At 37.9% G+C, this 26,159-nt stretch overlaps 2 protein-coding genes across 3 annotated transcripts in view; both read left to right on the top strand.

Annotated features, from left to right (window-relative positions):
* nos1apa (nitric oxide synthase 1 (neuronal) adaptor protein a) overlaps positions 1 to 14,996 on the top strand; it is a 136,652-nt gene extending 121,656 nt beyond the window's left edge. For both annotated transcript variants that reach the window (XM_067459900.1, XM_067459899.1), the window contains 3 exons: positions 2,710 to 2,871; positions 9,439 to 9,604; positions 14,540 to 14,996. In XM_067459900.1, the coding sequence (XP_067316001.1) occupies positions 2,710 to 2,871; positions 9,439 to 9,604; positions 14,540 to 14,985 (774 nt within the window). In that variant the 3' untranslated portion in view covers positions 14,986 to 14,996. The remainder of the gene's footprint in view (positions 1 to 2,709; positions 2,872 to 9,438; positions 9,605 to 14,539) is intronic.
* Positions 14,997 to 15,698: 702 nt separating this feature from the next.
* Positions 15,699 to 23,161, top strand: LOC137093367 (GATA zinc finger domain-containing protein 14-like). The gene is made up of 3 exons (XM_067458182.1): positions 15,699 to 17,621; positions 18,002 to 18,141; positions 23,133 to 23,161. The coding sequence occupies exons 1-3, from the start codon at positions 15,715 to 15,717 to the stop codon at positions 23,159 to 23,161; spliced, it is 2,076 nt and encodes a 691-aa protein (XP_067314283.1). The 5' UTR covers positions 15,699 to 15,714.
* Positions 23,162 to 26,159: the final 2,998 nt, after the last annotated feature.

Below are 26,159 nucleotides of genomic sequence, written 5' to 3'. Positions count from 1 at the left end.
AGTAGCAAATATTTTATCAGCGGAGTCATGTTTATCTTAAATTTTTCAGTTGACATCAGAAGATGAGCAGTAATATTCACAGAATATTTTCCCCAGACGCACTATGCTGATTTTTTTCAAGCTCTGATTTTAGTGGATGTCACCGGTCTCTCCGACTGAGGTAGATTCACTGTGAGAGCAGGTGTTGTTTACAATGTGCCATTCTGCTGCACTGCCCAAATAAACAGCCGTCAGTAAACAAACACACACACAGAAGGAAATCCTCATGCAGCCGACCTGAACAATGAAAAATATGAGAAGCTGAGGTGAACATCTTGTCCAATATACTGCTCGCAATCTTGTTTGGCATCAAATGAATCCCCCAAAGTAAAAATCCCTTTAATGGATGGTTTTCTGATAGTATAAGGAAATTGAGTTATTTTAATTTGCCATTGATCAAGAATTGTTTAAAGGTTTAGAGCCAGCAAAAATACATAACAGGCTTTGTTCACTAATAATTTTATACAATTTGTATTTTAAAAAAGCTGCTTGTGCCATTCTCAATTAGGTTAAAACCAGTTTCATATAAGCCTACATGTGTTCATATATAGACTACATGTGATTAATAGATAGATAGATTAATAGATGTCTTCACAGACTTGCCAGCTATATGCATACAGTTCAGGCTGCATTTATGTTTAATTGTTTCTTATTAAAATAATTAATACATCGGTTGTCAGAATATAAGCCTGACCCCCAAAAATTTGAACAGTAGTGTATAATACTATTAGAAATTCAAATAACTGATTTCTATGCATAATTGCATAAAAATCTATTTCAAAATTATAGAATCCTGAGGAAAGTTCCACTTTTTTGTGGAAAGTTCCCACAAAAATATGAATCATTCGCATAATATTAAACTGTTTTCAACATTAGTAATAATAAGAAATGTTTCTTGAGCACCAAATCAGCATATTAGAATGGTTTCTGAATGATCATGTGACACTGAAGACTGGTAGCCTGACAAGCCAGACCCACATCAAGATGTTTGGTCTGGAAACTCACCATTGACAGGGCTCAATCCGAGGGGCGGGATAAACGGTTGTCTTTCAAACTCCCTCTGCACGCGATAGGATAGCGCTACACCAACCAGAGCAACGAAGGTGAAACAGAGCTTGTTGATAGATTAAACATTCACTGTATCCGGTCGGCTAAACTCCGAACACATCTTCCCCTTTTAAGAATGACTTCAGTGCCGTTCTTTGTTCTTTTCTCAGAGAAAAGCTTAACTCCAAGTCTTCCAGAGTCGCGGTCAAAGCTGATTCGAAAGACCGCCGCCGTTCGCCAGTTTCTGTGTTTACTAGAAGCACGCAAACGCAACTCGGCCGTCGTCATTATGGCCCCGCCCGCCGACTCTATACACGACGTGATTGGCCCGTCCAGATTGTGAGGAATACAGCTCAGACGGGTATTGAGAGTTCCTAGACGACACTCGCGGGCAAATTAAATTTGCTGCCGCTAGGGTGCGTCTAGATTTCTAGGCTAGAAGACTGGAGATGAAAAAATGCAGCTTTATCATCTTAGGAATGAATTACATTGTACAATATTACAATTAAAAAAATCTTACAATGTTACTGTTTTACTATCTTACTATCTTACCAACACCAAATTTATGAATAGTAGTGTATATTTAGAAATTAGCTTAAGATTTTTTTTTCTAATGACAAGAGTAGCCTATAAGAGTATATAATAAAAAATAAAAAAAATCGTGATCGTATATTTAGAATAAACATCCGATACTTAACTTTCTGAACTGCTCTGTCTTCCATTGTTTGGACAAACAGGTACTCCTACTCTACCTTTCAATGGTTTGCTGTCGGACTTTTCCAGAAGCAGTATCGTGAAGCATGCCAGAATCAGCTTATGGACAGCATTCTTGTCATTGTCCCTGCAGATTAAACTGGGATAGGAGAGTGTTTTTACCTTTTAATAAAAACATGATTCTTAAAAATGCATGCTTTAGGGTGTTCACAGCAGTTGTACATCTAGTAAATGCTCGAGTTTCAAACGGCTGAGCTCTGGTTTGGTGCGTCTAGCCCCTCGTTTAGTGATTCAGCGCCAGGCGATGCCAGGATATTTCAAAGGGCTCTTTGCAGCACATCAGTCTCAGCCAAAATAAGTCTTACATCTGGACGCTGCTGAGGCTTTCATACTCAGTCCCTCATTCTGTACGTGGGAGGTCAATATCTGACAGCTGGCATTACCATATTTTCATCCCGGTCGGGGTATAAATAAGTTGGCCGTGTAGGGTAAAACTAACAATTTGTCACAGTTGACTGCCTCCCATCCCTCGGAGCTCTGTTTGTTTGCACAGCTACACAGACTGCAGGCGCTTCTGTAATTAATATCAGAGCCTCAGTAGGGGCAGGCAAAGAGACATCTTTGACCACAGGCAAGCATGCAGTTGTTTTTAAGTTAACACCCGCATGAAGCACAGGGACTAAAATGGAGTTTGTTGTGCACTAATGACTTCTAAACCAGCTTTTATTGTTATTTTGCTCATTGTTAAAGGCCTTTGCCTGTTCTCTATTGTCTGTTTTTAATGCATTTTCTACTTTTTCTGCTTCTTCCACGTTGTTCCTTATTCTTCTTCTTTTTTACTCTTTGAGGCGAACATGCAGATTAATTAAGGCTCTTGACAAAACTACTGTTCTCTCTCTTTTTCTCCAGCCCTCTGAGGAGCCCAACATCCTGCTGGCTTCACCTAAGTTGCTGCTTCCTTCAGGCAGTCAGCTCCCGGCCAGCACTCCCCTGTCTGTGCATCACCAGCTCCAGCTGCTCCAGCAGCAGCTCACTCAGCAGCAGCAACAGACACATGTGGCTGTGGCCCAGGTAAGATGGAGTTACTGCTCTTTAAATCAAAACTTTATAGAGTTGTAGTGGGATTCATTAGACCTGAGCTGAGAGCTATTGTGGTTATTGTTGTGTACTTTTTTCACATAGTATCAAGTATGTTTGTACATTACCATGTGTAAATACACATTGTGTACACATAAATACACATTACTTTTGTTCAAAAGTTTGTGGTTAGGATGATTTTTTTATGCTTTTGAAAAAAGTCTCGTATCCTCTGAAAGTCTGCATTTATTTGATCAACATCCAGTACATATATAATTTAAAATTGTGAAATATTACAATTTAAAATAACTTAATTTTAATTAGTATGTAAAATAATATTAATATATGATATATTAATTTCTCTTGTCATGGCAAAGCTGTATTTTCAGCATCATTACTCCAGGCTTCAGTGTCACATGATCGTTCAGAAATTATTCTAATATGCTGCTTTGGTGCTCAAGAAACATTTATTATCATCACCAATGTTGAAAACAGTTGTGTAGCTTAATATGTTGGTGGCAACCATGATACTCAGGATTATTTTATTCATGTACATTTATTTAAAAACAGAAAACTTTTGTAACAGGGATACACCGAAATGAAAATTCTGGGCCAAAACCAAAAATGTTTATTTTATTAAAAAAAAAAAAAAAAGTATAATTGTATTTATATTTTACTTTTTAATGAAATGCATGAATTCAACAAGCCAATAAAATAAAATAATCACACTTTTATTGAAAGTAACATTAAAATTGGACTGAAAATATATTAATATTAAATATCAGTATGTTATTCTTTATTCAGATCTATGCAACAGATTTAACAGATTACATTTTTGAGCAATTATTTAAATAATGTTAGTCCTACAAAGCTGTTATTTATCAATGAATGTAAAGAGAGTGGAACAGATAATGAGAGGGTAGCAAACAGAAACAAGTATACTACTACATAGAAATGGTCTTGTCAGCATGTTATTTGAGCGGACTTTGCTTTTCCGGATTTTTTCAGCCGATAGTTTCCGGTGACTGATTTCTGTTCATCCCTGTAAAAAATGTTGTCTATATGCATCCTTGCTTAATAATATAATTCATTTAATTCCTCTAAAACAAAAATCTGACAGAACACAAACTCTTGAACTGTAGAGTTTACTTTATTTATATATTTTATGCATTAATATTTGCGGGGTGTTTGTTGAGAGGTTCAAAAAGCACTGCTAGCTCATCTCATTTGCCAATGTAATTACATGTAGTGTTCTTTTGAGGACGATTTTATTAATGCACATTGTGCATTATGCAAATTGTGCATTGTGCTGTTGTATTATGGGTCAGGTGAGTCTAAATGTTTTGTTTGCTCAACTAATTCAGTAAAACTCCAGTAATTTATGAGCAGGAAAGGGTAAAATGTTCCTACACTGATGAATTTGATGTATTTGACCTCTACTGGATCCTTTTTAGATAACTGAGCTATTTGTTTAATATATTCTGGAAATATGAAATAATTTAATGGCTGTCTTAATTGTGGTGTGAAGTGTATACCTCTGTACCTCTGAAAGTCTTTTTTTAACAACTACAGCTGTCTCAATGTGAATCACAGTAAATGATTGTGAAAGGGTTGGAGTGCACAAAAAACCTGCAGTCTTGTGTGTCTTAATGGTTTTCATTCTCTCCGGCACTAGACTGGTTTATTTATTCAGCCTTTGAGAACCTGCGGTTTGCTTGTTTAGCCATAGTTCTACACCAAGTGTTTGGCAAGAGGAGAAAGCAGTTTCTTTTCATAAGCATAATGCTCAGCTAGAGGGTATGCTCTCTCTTAAAGTGTTTTTATGAGGAGGGGTTTTGTTGTTGTTGTTTTGCATGGAAGACACTCCACTCTTTACAGGTCTAAGAAGGGGCTCACAGGGTGGAATTTCGTTCCACGCTCTTTTGACCCACATCTTTGATGAACGATCATGGCTCCATGGTGCCTTGAGGTGTAGGATAGTCATGGATGTCCGTCCTGTCAGAACTCTGATAAGCAAAGCCACCGCAAAGCAGACCCTGATTTGCAACACAACACGCTCAAAGAGAAACAAGCTGTGGCTTTGCTCTGGCTGCTGTGATGTCTTCAGTCATTGAAGAAAAGAGACACTTTGAAGCATGTTATCAAAGCGGGGCACGCAAGTCAGTCGTCGCTTATTAATTTATTTCTCCATTTGTTTTGCAGCGGCCCTCATCCTTAGGGAAAATTATCTGCAGATGAAACGATATTTGCCTTTCTGAGGTCAGGATTAGTGGTAGTGGTGGAGCGGGTTATTTGCGGAGGCAGGGTTTTGTGCGTTTTGTTTCTTTTAATCATATTCTAATGGAATATTCTCCTTTTAGACAGAGTCAAAAACATTTGGCTCCTGTCACGTCCAGAAAAGTGATGCCTAAGTCAGATCTCCAGCACATCAGTTTTACACATCTTTACATTCCAGATGCTTTATAAGGGCAATTCTGGCTAAATATATTTTGAATCTGAGTGAATGAGTTCTAGTTGTGTATGCAGAGTCAAATGTGATTTCTCTCAAATGGACGCCTTATTATGGTTGCTCGAGTGTTTTGTGTGTGTAGAAAAATTAGATTTATACAAAGGGTTTATGGAGAGCTCGTCGTACTTCAGCACTGATTGGTTTCCACTGCCGCCTTGTAGCTTTCAATGGGCCAACTGAGGGAAAATCAGCACTGAAATATTTGATTTAACTATTTGCTGCAGTTTGAGGTCAGCAACAATGGAATAAATAGTCTTATAAGAACCTTGTAATGATTGCATTGCCGTGGTAGAAAAAAAGATTACCTTTGTGTTTTGAAATTACTATGGTCATGGAAGTATTCACTTTAAATGTGTGTGATTTAAATGGATTGTTAGAACATGAATCACACAAATGACCTTTTTTAGAAGTCTCTAGGTTATGTCGGTGAAAGTGAATCATTTAGTGGCATTGTTGTGTTATTAAATTTGTCTTCAGAAAGCTGTGTTAAAGAAAGTGTTAAATAGTGTATGTGAAATAAAGCTAGCAAACCTTTAACTCTACTTACCTATGAACTTGGAAATGAGCTTTTGGTTGCTTTGTTTTAGGGTTCTCACACCAGGCCCGGTTGCCTTGTACCGTGGCCCGAGCACAATTGCCCCTCTCCACTCCACACTGACCTGCACTCACATTGCACTTAACGTACCGAGCCGGAGAACGTTTATGTCATTCATGATGCAATTTTTGGTTTTGAAGACAACAGGAAGAAAAATGCTTCTTTCACTTGATTGCACTGCACGTATTAGAATATTATTACGGAGGCAGCTGACTTCGATGGAGGAATATGCAGCTTTACTCACACTACAATTCATGTTCGTCAGTAGGGTGAAAACCAGGCATGTTAGAAACCTAAAGTGTATCCAAATGGTAATAGTTTGCTCTCGTAATGATGACAGTAGTGCACAGCTGTTCCATGCTCCGGCACAGTTAGCGCTCAATTTGGTGTAATTTGATGTGATTTAACTGTAGTGTCCATTTAACAGTTTGTTTAGTTTAATATTTTAGGTTGTACCTTTTTTGGGTGGCCAATTTGTGGTTTAAAAATTCTTGTCTTTTAAGAACAATTAAGTTTGTTTCAACGAAAATGCAATATATCACTGTAATACCGTAACATTTTAGCTTGAGGATTGATCAGGATATGAACAACTGACACCAGCACATGCCTAATTGGACTTCACCTTAGACGTTAGATCTGACTAGACGCTAAATTTCTGCTTTCATAATGTCACAGGCTGATTGAAAACTGAAACATTCCTGGTTAAATTGTTGAAATTCATGTCCTTGATGTTGAAAGAGACTCAACTTCCTGCATTTACTCTTTGTAAACCTCTGCTATTTCTCTCACTATACGCTAATATTAATGCCAGCTATTTTTGTCAATCATTTCCATCATATAGTCAGAGATATTACTGTTCTCGCCCTTTCATTTTCCAGATGTACAGTAATTGTACGCTGAACTTTGAATTCCTTAATTAGTAGACTTGATTAGTAGACAATTAAACAAAGAATAACTGATTGCGATGGAAATGCATTTAACGGTAAACAATTCTTTATTGCTGCTTTTGTCGTTTACATTAATAAAATACTGAAGAAATGCTACTTTTTTATAGCCTGACAAGCCAGACCCACATCAAGAAGTTTGGTCTGGAAACTCACCATTGACAGGGCTCAATCCGAGGGGCGGGATAAACGGTTGTCTTTCAAACTCCCTCTGCACGCGATAGGATAGCGCTACACCAACCAGAGCAACGAAGGTGAAACAGAGCTCGTTGATAGATTAAACATTCGCCGTATCCGGTCGGCAAAACTCCGAACACCTCTTCCCTTCTTAAGAATGACTTCAGTGCCGTTCTTTGTTCTTTTTTTTTTGAGAAAAGCTTAACTCCAAGTCTTCCAGAGTCGTGGTTAAAGATGATTCGAAAGACCGCTGTTCGCCAGTTCCTGTGTTTACTAGAAGCACGCAAACGCAACTCGGCCGTCGTCATTATGGCCCCGCCCACCGACTCTATACACGATGTGATTGGCCCGGCAAGAGTTAGGCGAATACAGCTCAGAAGGGTATTGAGAGTTGCTAGACGACACTCGCGGGCAGATTAGATTTGCTGCCGCTAGGGTGCGTCTAGATTTCTAGGCTAACTTTTTTTATGCTTTTATGAAAATGGTCATCATCAAAATCTTTGGGCTCCAAAATTCACCCTGACTTGCCTTGGCTGATGAATGCGCCCCACTCAGAGTGAGATATAAAACTATGACAGTATGAAATATGAGGCTGATATACATTTACATCCTATATCCTTTTGAAAACAACATCTTTTGTCATGGTAGGCAGCTCTTTTCCCAAAGACAATATCTCTTTGTCAGAAAACACACACACACACACACACACACACACACACTCATACAAGCATGTGCACTGAAGAACTGATGGCAAACAGCTCAACCTAAACTAAGCTTTCAGTCCACATTTCCAGTATGGTGATTTCCCCCCACCCCCTTAATTTTTTACGCTACTCCCTGCTGGCCTGATCTTGACGGCTCATTGGCTTTGTCTTGAGTATTGTTCTTAAGGGCAGGCAGCACAAGCATGCACGCTGTTTAAGCTGGGTCATAAATCACCCTGGACCTCTCGGAGGGTGGCCACAAGGGCTTTAAGAGCAAACAGACACTTAGACAGTGCTCAAGACAAGACACGGGTAGAAATGTATTCGCCCTTCTATCGCTAGATATAATCTTAGGACATATGAAGGACACTGAAGTGCATCATAATCACTTTGGATACCTTTTATAGCTGGCACCGTTTGTTATTAGCAGGACGTACCTAGCAGTATTTCATTACATGGAGGGACTGCCTTTTGTGTCTATTTCTGGTACTTATGAGAATGGAGCCTGTTTGTTAGGCTATTACAGATAATTCCTTTATCTAGGTTGATTTAATTTAATAGTTGCTTGACCAAACACTTGTGAAAATGTAGTACTGAGGGTATTTCGTGAAAAAAAAAGAAAAGAAAAAACAGCTGTGATATGTAATTCATTTATTTATGCAAAAACCTGAATTGTTAAATATGACTGATTTAATACAATAAATTAGCTAACTGGATAGATTAACTGGAAAATGAATATCAAAAAATCTAGAATTACTACCTTATTCCCAGTAAAAATGGTACATCACAGCCTAATATGTGAAATACTCAGTGTTGTTGCTATTATTATTATTGTATAGATGACATATACTGGAGGTTAGAATCTAATACCAGCTTTATCATCATTAAAGTGCATATGATAAGAGATTTGACATATCAGGGATTTGCCCTTCAGCTGTTGCTCTTCAGAGTAATGATGAACCGAGCTAAAAGGTCTTTCCTGATGTGGTGTTAAAGACGTTTTTTGAATGAAAGCGCTCTTTAATTTGCATGAATGGCAGCTACCCACACAGTAAACAAAATGACCTTCATAGTAACACTTCACAAAGATTATCATAAAAGTTCAGTATAAACACTTAAAAAAATGGAATAGAAAGGCATAACTTGCATGAAATAACGGATTAGATAAAGAGCTTTTCGAGATGTTTGGATATAAACAACCTCAAATATAAATGACCTTAAATGTATTTAATCATTTCAGGAATGACTTTGAAATTCTTAGAATAACAAAGATTTAAAAAAAAAAAAAAGTTCAGCCCAGACCGGATCCAGTGTTCAGACATATTCTCCCAAAGTTAAATCAAGGCTCATTCTGAAATGATTTATGAAGTAATGGCTTAAAAGTTTAATCAAATGAAAAACCTAAAACTTTTCCTCCTTTTAATCTTTTAAAGTAAAGCTTTAAATTTGAATAATGCTTTTAAGTTTGAGTTTTGCTGATGTTGAAAAGTAAACGGAGTTTGAGTATTTCATAGCAGGGAAGATTAAGATATACAGCAAATAAACTGCCTCTGTATTTTTGGTTGCTGGTACTTGCTAGTGTCTGCTTGTCTGTGTACTTAAGCATGCGTACTATCGTTATGTGTCCCTCAGGTTCATCTGCTGAAGGATCAGCTTTCAGCAGAAGCTGCAGCAAGGATCGAGGCCCAGGCTCGAGTTCACCAGCTGCTTTTGCAGAATAAGGACCTACTGCAGCATATTTCTCTCCTGGTCAAACAGGTTCAGGAGCTGGAGCTCAAGCTGGCGGGACATGGCTCTAGTGAGTATGATTTCCTGTGTTCAGCAGTGTTTTGCGACTAATTAATTGCGTCCTGTTTAATGCTCATGATGAAAGAATAAGCAGGAATCTGTTTGAGTAAAACATATTTTGTTGACATTCTGCATCTATTAAAACATCTTTATTAGATGGTTATTAACTATAGTTTATCTATTGATTGAAGAGAAAATAAATGTAATGAAAACGGAATACGGGGTTAGATTATTAAATAGAAAGAAGTCATGTGAATATTCACAAATCACTTCTCACAGCCTCAGGCTGCACAATGCATCCATGCATAGAATACAACAGTATTGTATTTCTGTTATAATGTCTTTATCTTCATGCTAGCAAAAAAAATTAGCCTAGTGTCAGGAGTATGTTTTGTGTTTGTTTCTGTTTCTATTTTTCTAGTCATCTTCATTCAGCACACCTGTTGTTAATAAATTAGCTTATTAATTCCCTCATTAGTTTCGGTATTTATACTCCGTATTTGGTTCAATCCTTTGTCCTGTTTTGTCTGTGATTTAGGGTTTAGGGTACATGACGACATTATGCTTAAAACAGAGAAGTTTTTCCTTTTTGTTTTCCGCTTACAGGCGACACCATTGTCAAAACGACTAAAACGCATTAGATGGCGATGAAACACTATAGACTGAACATGTAGTTCACATGCGCATGACGTCCTCGTTTTCACAGATTTGCATTTATGTTGTTTACATGGAGACTGTTTTTCAAAAACTTGCACTTTGAAATCCATTTGCATATTCAGGCACCCGTTATCATGTAAATGAACGGCCAAAACGGATAAAAGATGTAACATTTTTAGTTTAAACTGAAGTTTTAGTTTTGAGTAAATAGCCACTTAATGTGGTTGTGTTCTCCCAAATTCCCTGTTGGATTTATTACAAAAAGCACAATTTGTTTTTATTGTGACTGTACACACACACACAAAAAGAAACTTAACAGATTATAATGATGTATAACACTTGCCTGAATAATTAAAAAATGCAGTTATTTGAGTTTCTTTGGCACTGATAAGAAAAAAAGTGAGTTGATCGCGCTGGTGCACCGAGGGGGTTAAAGTTTCCTGATACCTTAGTCTTCGTTACATAACTTAAATTTAACCCCCCAGTGACACCCAGCACACCTGCAAATAAATAGGTGTGTGGAATATAGACTATTGCCAAAAACATGGTACATAAATTAGAAATTAAAAATAAATTATACACGCTATCCCAACTCCCAAAAGTCATGACCTTTATCCGGCATTACATTTTACCGTCATGCTGCACTACTAGGTGGTCTCATGCTAAATACTGAAAGATGTTTTTTGAGTTTGTTTTAATGAAGACCATAAATCATGTATTTTAAATTAGTCCATACATTTGAAATGTTATATTAAAGTCCCAGTGAACTGAAAGTAGCGAGTGAGTTTTCTTCAGTGCTGTGACGTATTTCCAAGTGAAACGGAATATTGAACAGAGGGCAGAGTTTTACCTCAGCGCTCCTCCTCTCCGTCTCGCGCTCATAGCAGACGAACGGTAGAGGGGAGTGGTTACGCATTTTAAACCGCAAGCCGTCAAACTGACATCAGCCGAGAAGGAACACCGTTTCCAGACCGGAAGTAACTTTTCAGATTTTGATTAAAGATTACCACGGCAATGCAATTTTTTTCTGTGTATTTACTTACACTGATTTTTTTTTCACCCTAAGACCTGTAATATGTACTAACAAAGTAAATAAGATCGATTTTGCTTTCATGAGGACTTTAAATAACAATGCAATATCTACAGACCTCTTTATTTGCACACACACACAAAATTATCACTATTATTATTATTTTAAAGAGAACTAAAACACCCGGTGAATGAGACTGTTAGCTTCTAACCTTCACTTCAGAGCAGTATATGGTGTCATCATTAAAGATGATGTGAGAAGAGATTTGACAGTCGTTTACAGCCGTCTCCTACAGCGTGAAAGTTGGCACAGTCAAGGATGGGAGCTCTTTATCATGCAAGCTAATATTAAAGACAGCACGTCTTGAGGTGGTGCTGGTCTATGTGAGTGTCCTCGGACAAACTTCTTTAAAATAAGCCTGAAATTAACCCCTGTGGGGAATGCGTGTACAATGATGGGAGAGAAGTTAAAAGGCAAAGTGGAGGGTCTGGGGGAAAAGACAACGAGAGTGAAAGAAAGCTGCTGAAACATATTAGATATATTCAGAGAGGGCAAGTGAGGATGTGTTGCATGGGTAAGAGCACTGTTATTATTAACCTGCTGGAGCAGAAGTAAGAAAAAGTGGACTAGAACTGGAATTATAAAGCGTTATTTAAAATGAGGGAAGGCATGACTTTGACAGAGAGGAAATAATGAAATGATTGAACATCAGTTTTAGGGAACTAAAATAGAACCGTTATGAAAAAGTAGCTTGAAAAGGTATAAGCAACTCTGAAGTAGTTCATTAACATTTTTAACCATAAGAATGTCATATTGATTGGTTATCTAGTTGGTCAGTAAGCCACTTACTGTCAGCTATGTTTAAGCCCAATCTGTTGGAATGCAAGAATGTGTCATTCATACAAGGTAATATGATTCTTTTGTGTCTAAATGAAAACTTTGTAATATACTTTAATTAAAAATTCCAATTAGTATTAGTATTTTACCTGGTCAAAAACAGCTCTGTTTTCACCAAGCCATTTCAGTGTGTATGGCTTTAAATGATAAATGAGCCCGCCCCTCTGTTCTGTGGGGCGGCAGGAGGTGTTGCCCTTGACAACAGTACAGGCGAAACGTGAATCTCTGAGGACAGATCACGGACCGTAAAAATGATCTGTCAACTCAATTCATTTGAACCGGAGTCGGACCCGGGACAAGACGACAGCTTTCAACAAAATTCAACATTTAAGGCTAAACAGGACGTTTCTTAATGGTTGGTTATTGTAATGTCACTTTGATCTATCTTTATGTACTGGCAGGGTAATGTTAGCGCAAATGCTATGTGTTTACTGATTAATGTTACACCTAATGCCAATTTTAAAAAAAATCTGTTAATGTTGGTTTGTCAGTGATGCTTAACGTTATCTATGCATTGTAACAACAAAAAACACATTTTTTTACAGTAACAGACACCGTTTTAAACCATCTACATAATTAAGCTTAGGGTTTACTTACCACATCCACGTTAACTTTAAAACCAGCGTACACAGTTTGTAATAACACAACCATAACGTGTTGTTCATTATAGCGTAGGATTATGAATTATATTGAGAACGTCATACATAGAAAGCATGCCGTAATTTAACTTACCCTGTAAACTTTAGCTGCATTCATTGTGAAGCGTGCAAGCGTCTCAAACTACACTCACTTCTTCTGGAGATTTAGCAGGAACCGGAAGAGCTTGTACAGATCTGAATCATTTATACAGGAGCAGCTTCTTAGCAAAGCCTGCTTCATACTGACCCTCGATTATAAAGCAGTCTGGTGAGAAATGCTTCACGGTTCGCGCAAACATAAAAGCATCGACGAAAACAAAACTCAGCCACTGCGCCTTCAGCGGTTTGGATTTAGGAATATCAGAATGACTGCTGTGTTCATTATTACACCCAAGAACAGAACACCACAATCGCTTAGACGCCATTCTGCTCCAGCGTGTGACATCACACGGCCGAACGGCTCGATTTGAGACGGGGAAACATAAAAGGAGATTAAAAAAAACACTTTTGGATGGATTTTTAGCATTATAGGATGGTTGTATACAGGCACTGCCAGTACACATTTCCATACAATCAACTTGTAAAAGTACCATTATATGACCCCTTTAATTGGTCAACTAGACAGGGTTCAAGCAGCCCACCGGTCTGGGGTCGGTAAGATTGGTAATGCTTTACAATAACATTACAATAGTTAACATTAGTTTGGTTGACATGAACTGCACTTCTACAGCATTTATGAATCTTCTTTGTCAACATTTACTAATCCATTATTAAAATCAAATGTTGTATTTGTTAACATTAGTCAATATACTGTGAACTAACATGAACAAATAATAAACACGTTCTTTATGAACTAACGTTAACAAAAAAGAATAATACTGTAACAAATGGCTTGGTCAGGGTTAGTTCATGTTCGTTAATACATAAGCTAACAAATAAGGCCTTATTGTAAAGTGTTACCAAAATCTCTTATGATCACCAAAGCTGCCTCTATTTGATAAAAAATATATTAAGCAATATTGCTTTCTATTTTAATTTATTTTCAAATGTAATTTATTCCTGTGGTGGCAGAGCTAAATTTACTATCATTACTCCAGGCTTCAGTGTCACGTGATCCTTCAGCAATCACTCTAATATGCTGTTTAGGCTGATTTGCTGCTCAAGTATTATATAATATCAAAATCCAGTGTTCGGCATTTTGCGTACGTGAGTTTTTGTTGTAGATGTCTAAAAAAAAAAGTGTACTGTGCTAATTAATTGAGATTTCTTACAGCTCTTACAGGTTGTTGGCCTTGTCTGTTTCGTTGCTTCTATTACTCTCCCCTTTTTTGTAAGTCGCTTTGGATAAAAGCGTCTGCTAAATGATTAAATGTAAATGTAATGTAAATAATATCTTATCACAGTCGAAAACAGTTGTACTGTAGTATTAAACATATATTGTCTTTTAATTAATAGAAAGTTCAAAAGAATGCCATTTATTTAAAAAAAAAAAAACTGATACTTTTGATCAATTGAATGTGTACTTTCTGAATACCTACTGCCACCAATCTTTTCAAAAGTAGTATTTTGCTTTATTTTTGTATTTATGAATTGTATGTATTATCATCTTTTTGCTTTTATACATTTCTGTTTGCTTTAAAGTTATTTTGGAGCATTATTTTAAAATTCATGTGAACTGCTCTCAGGATGAAAATGCCTTCAATTTCTTCCTTTCTCTCAACAGTGGGATCTCAAGACAGTCTCCTTGAAATCACCTTCCGTGCGAACGTACCCCCAGTCCTATGCGACCCTACCACGCCGAGACCAGAGGACGGCATCCTTCCTCCACTCAACGATGGGACACCGCTCTCCTTGCCGCTGGGCAGTCCAATAGGTAGGGACCAGTGCTTGATCAAGTTTGAGTGTTTCCGCTTTCTCCCTGGACCACCCCAACAGGAGGAGAGCCCCGACACGTCATCCCAAGGTGTCTCGCCCACATCACGGGACGAGCTTCTGGGTAGCCTTGAGCTGCTAAAGTTCCGCGAGTCGGGAATTGCTTCCGAGTACGAGTCAAATACAGATGAAAGCGATGAAAGCTGGGGACAGCAGGACGAGAGCTCCCTGCGTCTGCTCAATGTGCTTAACAAACACTGCCCCTCTGACTGCTTGGAGGACGAAATTGCTGTTTAATGTGATTTTGTGCACACAGCTTAAAAAACACTGCTTGATGCTCTGCTTAAACGGTTCAAGTCGATCAATGTCAGAATTGTTAAACCATCTACTGCTGTTTGTACTGCTGAAAATTCTGGGAGACCAGGGTGACTTTAACCATTTGGTGGCTGTTTTGTTTGTTACCTTTTATGTAATATATTGAAAAGGAAACTGTTCCAAAGCGTAGCAAATGCTGTTGTCTCCATTTTGAAGTTTAGGGACACATATTAGATGTCAGATTCCTGTATCTCTAATAGGACGTTCACACAATCAGCAATTCTGGTGGCAGTATTGTTGGTCATAATGGCCGCCCCTACTTCCGAAGACGTCAGTATTGCTGGTGCAACTGATCATAACTTTTGATCACAAGTGGGATGTATTGCTGGCTGGGGAATTTAAGATTCACTCTAATTTGACTGTCACTATAAGGTGACATTCTGTGTACATCCAGCTGGTTGTTATCACAGATTAAACCCTGACTGAGTGACCAGGAAGCCGACACAAAGTGCAGGGGTCTTACATTAACCTGAAGGGGTTTATTCTGCGATAATCAGAATCAAGTATTCCAAAGAGCCGAGTAATAACATTAATTCATTAAGCATCATTATTTTCAGCATTATTATACGGTGGCTCAGTTGTGCAGCCGTACTAAATTAAACCACAATACAACGAAATCGCCACAACACAACGGAAACAAGCCACAACACAATGAAATCGCCACAACACAACAAAATCACCACAACACAAACGAAATCGCCACAACACAACGAAAACAAGCCACAACACAACGGAATTGCCACAACACAACGGAATCACCACAACACAAAGGAATCGCCACAACACAACGAAAACAAGCCACAACACAACGGAATCGCCATAACTCAACGAAATCACCACAACTCAACGGAATCGCCACAACACAACGGAATCGCCACAACACAACGGAATCACCACAACACAAAGGAATCGCCACAACACAACGAAAACAAGCCACAACACAACGGAATCGCCATAACTCAACGAAATCACCACAACTCAACGGAATCGCCACAACACAACGGAATCGCCACAACACAACGGAATCGCCACAACACAACGGAATCACCACAACACAAAGGAATCGCCACAACACAACGAAAACAAGCCACAACACAACGGAATCGCCACAACTCAACGAAATCACCACAACTCAACGAAATCAAGCCACAACACAACGGAATCGCCACAACACAACGGAATCGCCACAACACAACGGAATCGCCACAACACAACGAAAAACAAGCCACAACACAACGGAATCACCACAACACAACGAAAACAAGCCACAACACAACGAAATCACCACAACACAACGAAAACAAGCCACAACACAACGGAATCACCACAACACAACGGAATCGCCACAACACAACGAAAACAAGCCACAACACAACGGAATCACCACAACACAACGAAAACAAGCCACAACACAACGAAATCACCACAACACAACGAAAACAAGCCACAACACAACGGAATCACCACAACACAACGAAAACAAGCCACAACACAACGAAATCACCACAACACAACGAAACAAGCCACAACACAACGGAATCACCACAACTCAACGAAATCAAGCCACAACACAACGAAATCACCACAACACAACGAAACAAGCCACAACACAACGAAAACAAGCCACAACACAACGGAATCGCCACAACACAACAAAATCACCACAACACAACGAAAACACGCCACAACTCAACGAAATCACCACAACACAACGAAAACACGCCACAACACAACGAAAACACGCCACAACACAACGAAAAACAAGCCACAACACAACGAAAACAAGCCACAACACAACGAAAACACGCCACAACACAACGAAAACACGCCACAACACAACGAAAACAAGCCACAACACAACTGAATCGCCACAACACAACGAAAACACGCCACAACACAACGAAAACAAGCCACAACACAACGAAAACAAGCCACAACACAACAAAAACAAGCCACAACACAACGAAAACAAGCCACAACACAACGAAAACAAGCCACAACACAACGAAAACAAGCCACAACACAACGGAATCGCCACAACACAACGAAAACAAGCCACAACACAACGAAAACAAGCCACAACACAACGAAAACAAGCCACAACACAACGAAAACAAGCCACAACACAACGAAATCACCACAACACAACGAAAACAAGCCACAACACAACGGAATCACCACAACACAACGAAAACAAGCCACAACACAACGAAATCACCACAACACAACGAAAACAAGCCACAACACAACGGAATCACCACAACACAACGAAAACAAGCCACAACACAACAAAATCACCACAACACAACGAAACAAGCCACAACACAACGGAATCACCACAACTCAACGAAATCAAGCCACAACACAACTGAATCGCCACAACACAACGAAAACACGCCACAACACAACGAAAACAAGCCACAACACAACGAAAACAAGCCACAACACAACGAAAACAAGCCACAACACAATGAAAACAAGCCACAACACAACGAAAACAAGCCACAACACAACGGAATCGCCACAACACAACGAAAACAAGCCACAACACAACGAAAACAAGCCACAACACAACGAAAACAAGCCACAACACAACGAAATCACCACAACACAACGAAAACAAGCCACAACACAACGGAATCACCACAACACAACGGAATCGCCACAACACAACGAAAACAAGCCACAACACAACGGAATCACCACAACACAACGAAAACAAGCCACAACACAACGAAATCACCACAACACAACGAAAACAAGCCACAACACAACGGAATCACCACAACACAACGAAAACAAGCCACAACACAACGAAAACAAGCCACAACACAACGGAATCACCACAACACAACGAAACAAGCCACAACACAACGGAATCACCACAACTCAACGAAATCACCACAACACAACGAAACAAGCCACAACACAACGAAAACAAGCCACAACACAACGGAATCGCCACAACACAACAAAATCACCACAACACAACGAAAACACGCCACAACTCAACGAAATCACCACAACACAACGAAAACACGCCACAACACAACGAAAACACAACACAACGAAAAACAAGCCACAACACAACGAAAACACGCCACAACACAACGAAAACACGCCACAACACAACGAAAACAAGCCACAACACAACTGAATCGCCACAACACAACGAAAACACGCCACAACACAACGAAAACAAGCCACAACACAACGAAAACAAGCCACAACACAACAAAAACAAGCCACAACACAACGAAAACAAGCCACAACACAACGAAAACAAGCCACAACACAACGGAATCGCCACAACACAACGAAAACAAGCCACAACACAACGAAAACAAGCCACAACCAGTGTTGCCACAGTTACTTTGAAAAAGTAATCTGATTACTGATTACTCCTTTAAAAAGTAACTTAGTTACTTTACAGATTACTTGATTTTAAAAGTAACTAAGTTAGATTACAAGTTACTTTATTAGTTACATTCAGCAGTTGCCGACAACACCCCTGCCGCCTCAAAATAGAAATGACAACCGTTTTTGGCAACACACTTTATTGCATTTATGCCCGAGCCTGACGGCCCCGACTTTTTTACGCCCCTTTTTTCAGGCTTCTGCTTCGTTTTATATTTATTTTAATAATTAAAATGAACAATGAGATGTGCTGGTGGAAACAACATGAGACCATGATAGCTTGCGCCACTGTCAAGATATGGCTCGCGCACGGTTAAAGAGTCCGTTTCTTCAGTGCAGCTGCTCGAGTTATGGCCTTTTTACAACTGGTTCCTTCGTTCATTTTCTCTGACCAGGTATCTATCTGATTGCGAAATGACCAGGAGTAGGCTTAATGCCTTCCGAGAGTCTTTCGAGACGTATTTAATTCCGATCACTCAAACAAACCAATTCAGAAGGTGCATGAAAGCATTTCAAACTAAACCGGACAAATGTAAATGTATTGGTTGTTTAAACCACATGTGTAAATTTTACTCCTGGCAAATAATTAAAAAATAAATGTGTGAGAGCGTGTTATGTTGTAGTCAGATAGATATGACGGTGCTATACTGAAACATCGCTGCAGATGAGTAAAGCAAGCCAACGCATATGGCCGTAAATGAAACTTTAAAATAAGTCACACAAAACACAATCATCTTCAATATAAATTAATGAGACTAATGATCTTACCAGTGCTTAGGTCACTCTCTCTCTCATATTGCGATCTTTGAATTTGAAATGGGTTGCTGAATAAAATGCTGGAATCTTTTGCTTTAATGTGAACTCCGTTAAATGAGCATACCGTGGGAATTGAAGATCGGATTTATATTAATTTTGCTGAAGTGTAAGGTAGGCTATAAGACAACCTGCATGTACTTTTTTGTTTTTCTTTAGATTGTGTAGCCCGTTTCGTTTTTTTTGAGCGCCGTTGCGAGCAGTAGGCTAATCTATCAGCCTGCCTCAGCTCGTCAAAAATGCCTTTGTGGTGGTATAATAACTAGCCTACTTTGTTTTTAATGTCAAAGTAGTTATATTTCGTTTCGTTTCTTTATTAAGTTCTTTTCGAAAAATGTTTAGAGCAATTTTTTGTTTGTTAAATTAAAGTTTAAATTTTTTTATGTGACAACCCAGTGAGTTAACCGCATATAGCCTAGTCTCTCAAACCAACTCTTGAATTGTCTTGCCTATATAAACTTTAATTTAACAAACAAAAAATTGCTCTGAACATTTTTCTTAATTAGGTTAATAAAAAAACGAAACGAAAAATAACTACTTTGACATTAAAAACAAAACTGAATTATTTTAATGGCTGCAACAATGTAAAAAAATAAAATAAATAGAAAACACTGGCTCCAGCCGGACTCGGGCTGAGAATTTTGATAAGCTGTCGGTTTTTACTAAGGAAAATTACTAAAATAGTAACTCACAGTGACTTGGAAAAGTAACTTTAATCTGATTACTGGTTTGGAAATAGTAACGCGTTAGATTACTCGTTACTGGAAAAAAGTAGTCAGATTAGAGTAACGCGTTACTATGTAACGCGTTACTGGCATCACTGGCCACAACACAACGAAAACAAGCCACAACACAACGAAAACAAGCCACAACACAACGAAAACAAGCCACAACACAACGAAAACAAGCCACAACACAACGAAAACAAGCCACAACACAACGGAATCACCACAACACAACGAAAACAAGCCACAACACAACGAAAACAAGCCACAACACAACAAAAACAAGCCACAACACAACGAAAACAAGCCACAACACAACGGAAATGCTCCCGACCACGAGGAGGCTCTCTGAGTGCAATAAAGTTCGTTTTCCTTGCCATTGTTCTATAGATTGGCCAGTCTTACAAATATATAAACACTACGATCAGTTTTAAGTGTGTAACCATTGTATATCGACATGAAATATCAATTCAAACCCACCTACATGCATTATTACGGAAGCCCTAAACCGCAAGGTAATACATATTTTTTTCACTCAATAATGTCGTGAAAACATTTTCTCGTTAAAACGACATTTCTCCTAATAAGGACGTGTTGTATGATGTGTACAAAATATGCATTTTATCACATTAGAGAATTTATAAAGCATATGTGCCTTTTTAACACTGAGTTGCACCCGAGTATATGCGCTGGGTAAGACAAATAAACCCAGGTAAATCGCACTGTCATTCCCATTTTATTAAAAATACTGGTAAAATCTAAATGTTTGCAAACATTAGCAACATGTAGCTATTTTAGGCTGTTTCCACAACAAGTCCTTAAAATGTAACGAAATTCACAACAAGAATAAAAAATATAGTTGTAAAACAAACATAAATTATGCCATTCATTAGCCTTCAAACTATTTTTATTGTGAAACCTAAACAAATTAGGCCAGCCTAAAACGAAACGAAACAGTATAACTTTAGCCAAATAACTTTTTCTGTTTTTTTGATTGTATTTTCAGTTTGATGATGAATAGACTGTGAAATTTGGATTTTCCCCGTAGACCTATAGCAGCGTAACAACTTAAAATAGCCTACTCCTTCATTTATGGTATAGTGTGGTAGAATATTTGAGTTTATTTATTATAAATTGTGTGTATGTTTATTATTATCATTATTATTATTAGGCCGTGTACATATTTATTTATAACATTTAATTAATTACCGTGCCCCTGGGTTGTAGGTAGCCACTGCTAAGTGTGAAATGTTTGAATTTGCATGTTTTTTGTTTGTTTTTACATTATTTTGGCTTGGAATTTCGTTTGTTGGAAATATGAACCGAATTTAGAAATCCTTTTAAAAGCATTTAATAAACTTTATTTTTTCTTCTTTTTTTTAATGAAGCGTTTGGAGTAGGGTGAATGCAAAATAATCAGCCCGCGCCTTCGTCGGACCGAGAGGGTTAATACATAATTACCTAATTACATAATAGAGTGAAAATTTTATTTCAAAGGTTTAAATATTAGCCTATAATATATATTTTTTATTTCATACATTTACTATGAAAAGTAAGCAGGATAAGATAGCTACCGTATCATAAGATGTGCAATATGTCTGAAGACATGGAGTGGGGTCAGACATGATTTTGACCACTTCATAGTGGATTTTGAATTGATATTTCATGTTGATATACAATGGTTACACACTTAACGGGTTGTAGTGTTTATATCTTTGTAAAACTGGCCAATCTATAGAACAATGGCAAGGAAAACTAACTTTATTGCACTCCGAGAGCCCCCTCGTGGTCAGCAGCATTTCCGCTGTGTTGTGGCAAATTCTTTGTGTTGTAGTTTAATTCCGTTGTGTTGTGGTGATTTCGTTTTGTTGTGGTTTAATTTATATGGTTTAATCCACCGTATTTTATTAATATAAATGTTTAACATTTCAACATTAATGTCATGTATTAGCAATTAACAATTCATATAAATAAAGAATACTATTTAAATGTTTTATATTTAAATACATGTAAAATTCAATCGCTCACAGGAGGGGGATCATGTCAAACATTTTCCCTTTTATTAGTAGCTGCACATCACATTGATACTCATTTGCATAAAGCTATAAACATTGTTGCATCCCTGAACACACCCACTTTCCATTCCCAGCACTTGTCGTTGCAAGCCGCTGTGTTAACGCTCCTTTAGAGTCCACAAAGCAATTGCTTGTTGTTCACAAATAAGTAATTGTTTTCTACAAGATACTGTACATCTATATGAAATGAAATTTAAAGCCAACTATATACATTAGCCTGTGATTGTTGTATCTATAACATCAGTTGTACAGTTGCAGGTTTGTTTCTGGGCTGTATTAGGCATGTATGCCACTTAGATTACCTTTCATCAGAAGTGCTCAGAATGAAGACAATTACCCAGCAACATCTGTTTTAGCATGCACGACAGAACAGACTCTTAATTGAATGACTGTGGACTGAGGACACTAAGCTAATTATACCCTAAGGGTAACGAGGCGTCTAAACCGGTCAGATCTTTACCAACAAGAACCCCAATTAGTGTGTCAGAATTTTCACAACCCACCTACATTATTTTCATACTCAGAAGAGCTTGTCGTGTCTGACTGCTTCACATATGAATTTTTGTACGTTTTGCTTTCTTGCATTCGGTTTCTTCTGTGCTTTTAAAAAGTGTTATTTCAATGTCTTACCTGTACCTCTCTGATAAACTACTCGCCACTTTAACCTCTCTGTTTATATTTTCTTGTGTTTTCCCTCTCTTTATCTCTTTCTCTCTCTCTCTCCCTCTCTGTTTCTCTCTGTGTGCCCAGTGTCATTTAGAGCCAGACAAGTGCACACGATTAGCTTGGTAATAATAGGGTGGTAAGCAAGTCTTCCCACACATACAGGACTTTGTAAGCATTTCTGTTGTTGGTTAGTCTTAAATGTCTGTTTTTTTCCCCTTTCATTTATACTAAAGACATTTTTTTTTCTTTACACAAAACTAAAATTACATATTTATCATCTTTAAGTCTCCCTTAGGCTTGTAACAAAATCTTCCCACAGATTGTTCGCTGCATCTCTAATGAGGGATTCATGACCAGTCGTGTTGTCTTGCAGCAGGTCTGGAAGCCAAGACCCAGCTGTGAGCTGTGGTCTAAATCCTCCACAGGGAAACGTGTCATTGTCTGAAAAGACACTTTGTGTTGTTGTTGTTTTTTTTTTTTCAGATTTTTTCCCCTCATTCAAGGACACAGTACATTTGTTTTAGTGGTGTTTGCTTACGGCTCAAGCATCACTGTTACTGCTATATGCAGGGATTTGAGCTAGTCAAAATAAGTATTGTTTCGTGCATAATTCATCCCAAAGTTTTTGTTACAGGCATGATTGAGAACTCCAATCAAGCAGCTTTTTGAGGAGAAAACTACCTAAAATGACAGATACCATCTTTGATTTAACGCTTGTCTCGCTTGTTAGATTACCTGGAGTGGGCAGGGTTTATGACCTATACTACATCTAGCCACCTAGGGGAGATCAAAATGTTTTGGCTTCACTTTTCAGGACTTGTATGGCACACTTAGTCATAACTTCCAATCATTTAGACCACTTAAACTTTTTTTTTTTACAATTGACTGCAAGTGCATATTCAGCTGATCTTCCTCCATTAAATCATTAAATCATATGATAGAACTGATTTTTAATTCCCACCCTAGTTTTTTTCAATACTATGTTCTAAAAATGTATGTCACAATATGAAATATGGCGCTACTTCGGTTTCATTGAAAACTCCCAAAGATCAGGTTCTTGAAATAACCAGTTGTCCCGGTTTACATGCACTCTTAGAAAGAAAAGGTTCTATATAGAAACTTAAAATGTTCTATCAGCATTATGTATTTGAAATCCCTAAAAGGTTCTTGATAGTAACCAGGAAAAGGTTCTATTTGGAACCTTTTAGGGGTTTATTCATTATCATTTGTTTTGTCCTTTCCGGATTAAAGGCCCACTGAAGTGCCTTGAAACGCGTCGCATTATTCAATGTGTTGACGTAATTTCCCCTGAAACGGCTTCAGCTGTTAGCAGCTCCTCCCCTTTTTTGAAACAGCCAATAGCGTTTCTTTAATATTCAGTTTGACTAGAGCGCAAGAGCGGACCTTTCTCTGTTTGGTAAAGCCAGTTTTCTCTAACTGTTTACCATCATAATCTCCTCCATATCGCTTTGAAATGCAGCATTCTGTGCAGAATTCAAATGGGTCGATATGTTTGTTCTCTGTGCCGACTCGCGCATTATGATCTGAGCTGCGCTCTCATGTCTGTAGTGTAAATTTAGACCTGAGCCGTTGAGGTGTGTGCGCGGCTGCGGTGCGTGAAACTAAAGTGAAAACAGACTTTATTCGCCTCAAATGAAAGCATATTTACACTGAATCGTTTCCTATCACATATATAGTGTGCTATGTGCCTTTCACCATGTAGAAATTTGTAAATGTGTGACCAACTGACCGATTTCAGCCTTAGCTTCGGCAGTGTAGGGGGCGGGCTTTAGATTCTAGAGAGCATTTTGATTGGACAGAAGATTTGACGAGTAAGTGAAGTCCGCAATGATGTCACCAAAATCTGAGATTCGTTTTAACGGAAGTGGGAGACTGTACATTTTGAATGCTTATATCTCCTAAATGCAAATTTTGTCATAGTTTTGGAACATACCAGCTTATTCATAACTTTAAGGCTAACACAGTCATACTAAAAGCTAAAAAAAAACTTAAATTTTGATTTCAGTGGACCTTTAAATATTTCATATTTTTTCACAAACATTTCACTGTATTATTCAGTGTACTCAAATGCATTTATGAATGCATGTGAATGATCACAAAATTCAAGATATGGGGGTTAGAAAATGTATATATTTATCTAATTTTATGTAGTTAATCAATATCACACGAAGAGTGCCATTCCAGTTTTTGTCCTCCAAAAATCAGCATGATTAAAATGTTATATTAAGTTACTACAACAGTTTTTTAATAAACAATAATTTAATTACAACTACAAAATGTTGCAGAATAGTGTAATATATGAATGAATGAATGAATGAATGAATGAATGAATGAATGAATGAATGAATAATAGCCTAAAGAACATTTGTGACAAAAAGGGTTCTTGTCTTTATAGAACCTCTTTAGCATAAAAGGTTCTTTGGAGTTGAGTAAAGAACCCTATGGTTCTATATAGAACCCCAATGAACCCTTTTTTCTAAGAGTGTGTAAACAGATAGCCCTGCATCACAAGTAAGCTCTGTTTATGAGACTTTATTAATAAATCAAGCTATTTTCCAGTAGTGAGGTCAAAACCTGAGCATTTCTGTATCTGATTTCTAGTATTCCATATGGTTAAATATAGCATCGGTAAAGTAATAAGGCATGTGTTTATATGCCGGGAGAAATTAAGGGAAAACTGCAAAAATCTAGTGTCGATCAGTTTATGGCCTTGATAAAGGAAAACGGGGGAATGCGTTCACTTTGAAGTTTGTGCAAGTACATTTATAGAACCTTGGCCATGAGTTCTTTTGATTTCAAAAGTAATTTGCTTAGAACTGCCCACAAAGCCCTAGCAACTCCATAGAACCGCTGTGAAAAACAACTCAAAAGATGAACATTTTGGCAGTGCTTTTACACAAGCATTCTTAATCTTTTTATTTGATGCTGGTGCCTGAGGAAACATTGCTAATTATTTAAAATGATTTATTTTGCCGTTGATGTTGTCCTTGAATCCTAGCCACTGTTAATCTTAAGGGGGGAAAATGCCAATAATTATTCCACGCTAAACAGCCTTTGGTGTCACGAATAATAAACTGTCACTTGTCCTTCCTGTAGCTTACTGCAGGTTTTCAAAGTATATGACTCATTTTAAAGCCATTTATGAGTTCTGTCATTTCTAAGAGCTTTGCAGTGCCGCTGCGTGACTGTTCATTCAGTGTGAGAGTCATTGTCAGTGAATTTTCAGTGACGTGCATCAAGTTGAATTATTGGATCAAGGTGTTTCTTTAGCTTTTAAAGATGGCTACACAAATTGGCAACACTTTAACAGCAATCTCTAAGTGCACACTTTGTTACACACAGGCCTATATCCATGATGAATATTACAGTTGATTGACTT

Source organism: Pseudorasbora parva, chromosome 12 (assembly GCF_024679245.1).
Source record: "Pseudorasbora parva isolate DD20220531a chromosome 12, ASM2467924v1, whole genome shotgun sequence".
In the NCBI taxonomy this organism is placed as follows: Eukaryota; Metazoa; Chordata; class Actinopteri; order Cypriniformes; family Gobionidae; genus Pseudorasbora; species Pseudorasbora parva.
This window is presented reverse-complemented; position numbering and strand designations above follow the sequence as displayed.

Bases quoted from the DNA above. Each gene is read 5' to 3' on its own strand.
- LOC137093367 (XM_067458182.1), top strand. From the start codon at position 15,715: ATGAAATCGCCACAACACAACAAAATCACCACAACACAAACGAAATCG. The intron at 17,622-18,001 runs ACAAGCCACAAC...ACACAACGAAAA, and splicing joins CAAGCCACAACACAACGAAA to CAAGCCACAACACAACGGAA. The intron at 18,142-23,132 runs GCCACAACACAA...GTTGTCTTGCAG, and splicing joins CACAACACAACGAAAAACAA to CAGGTCTGGAAGCCAAGACC.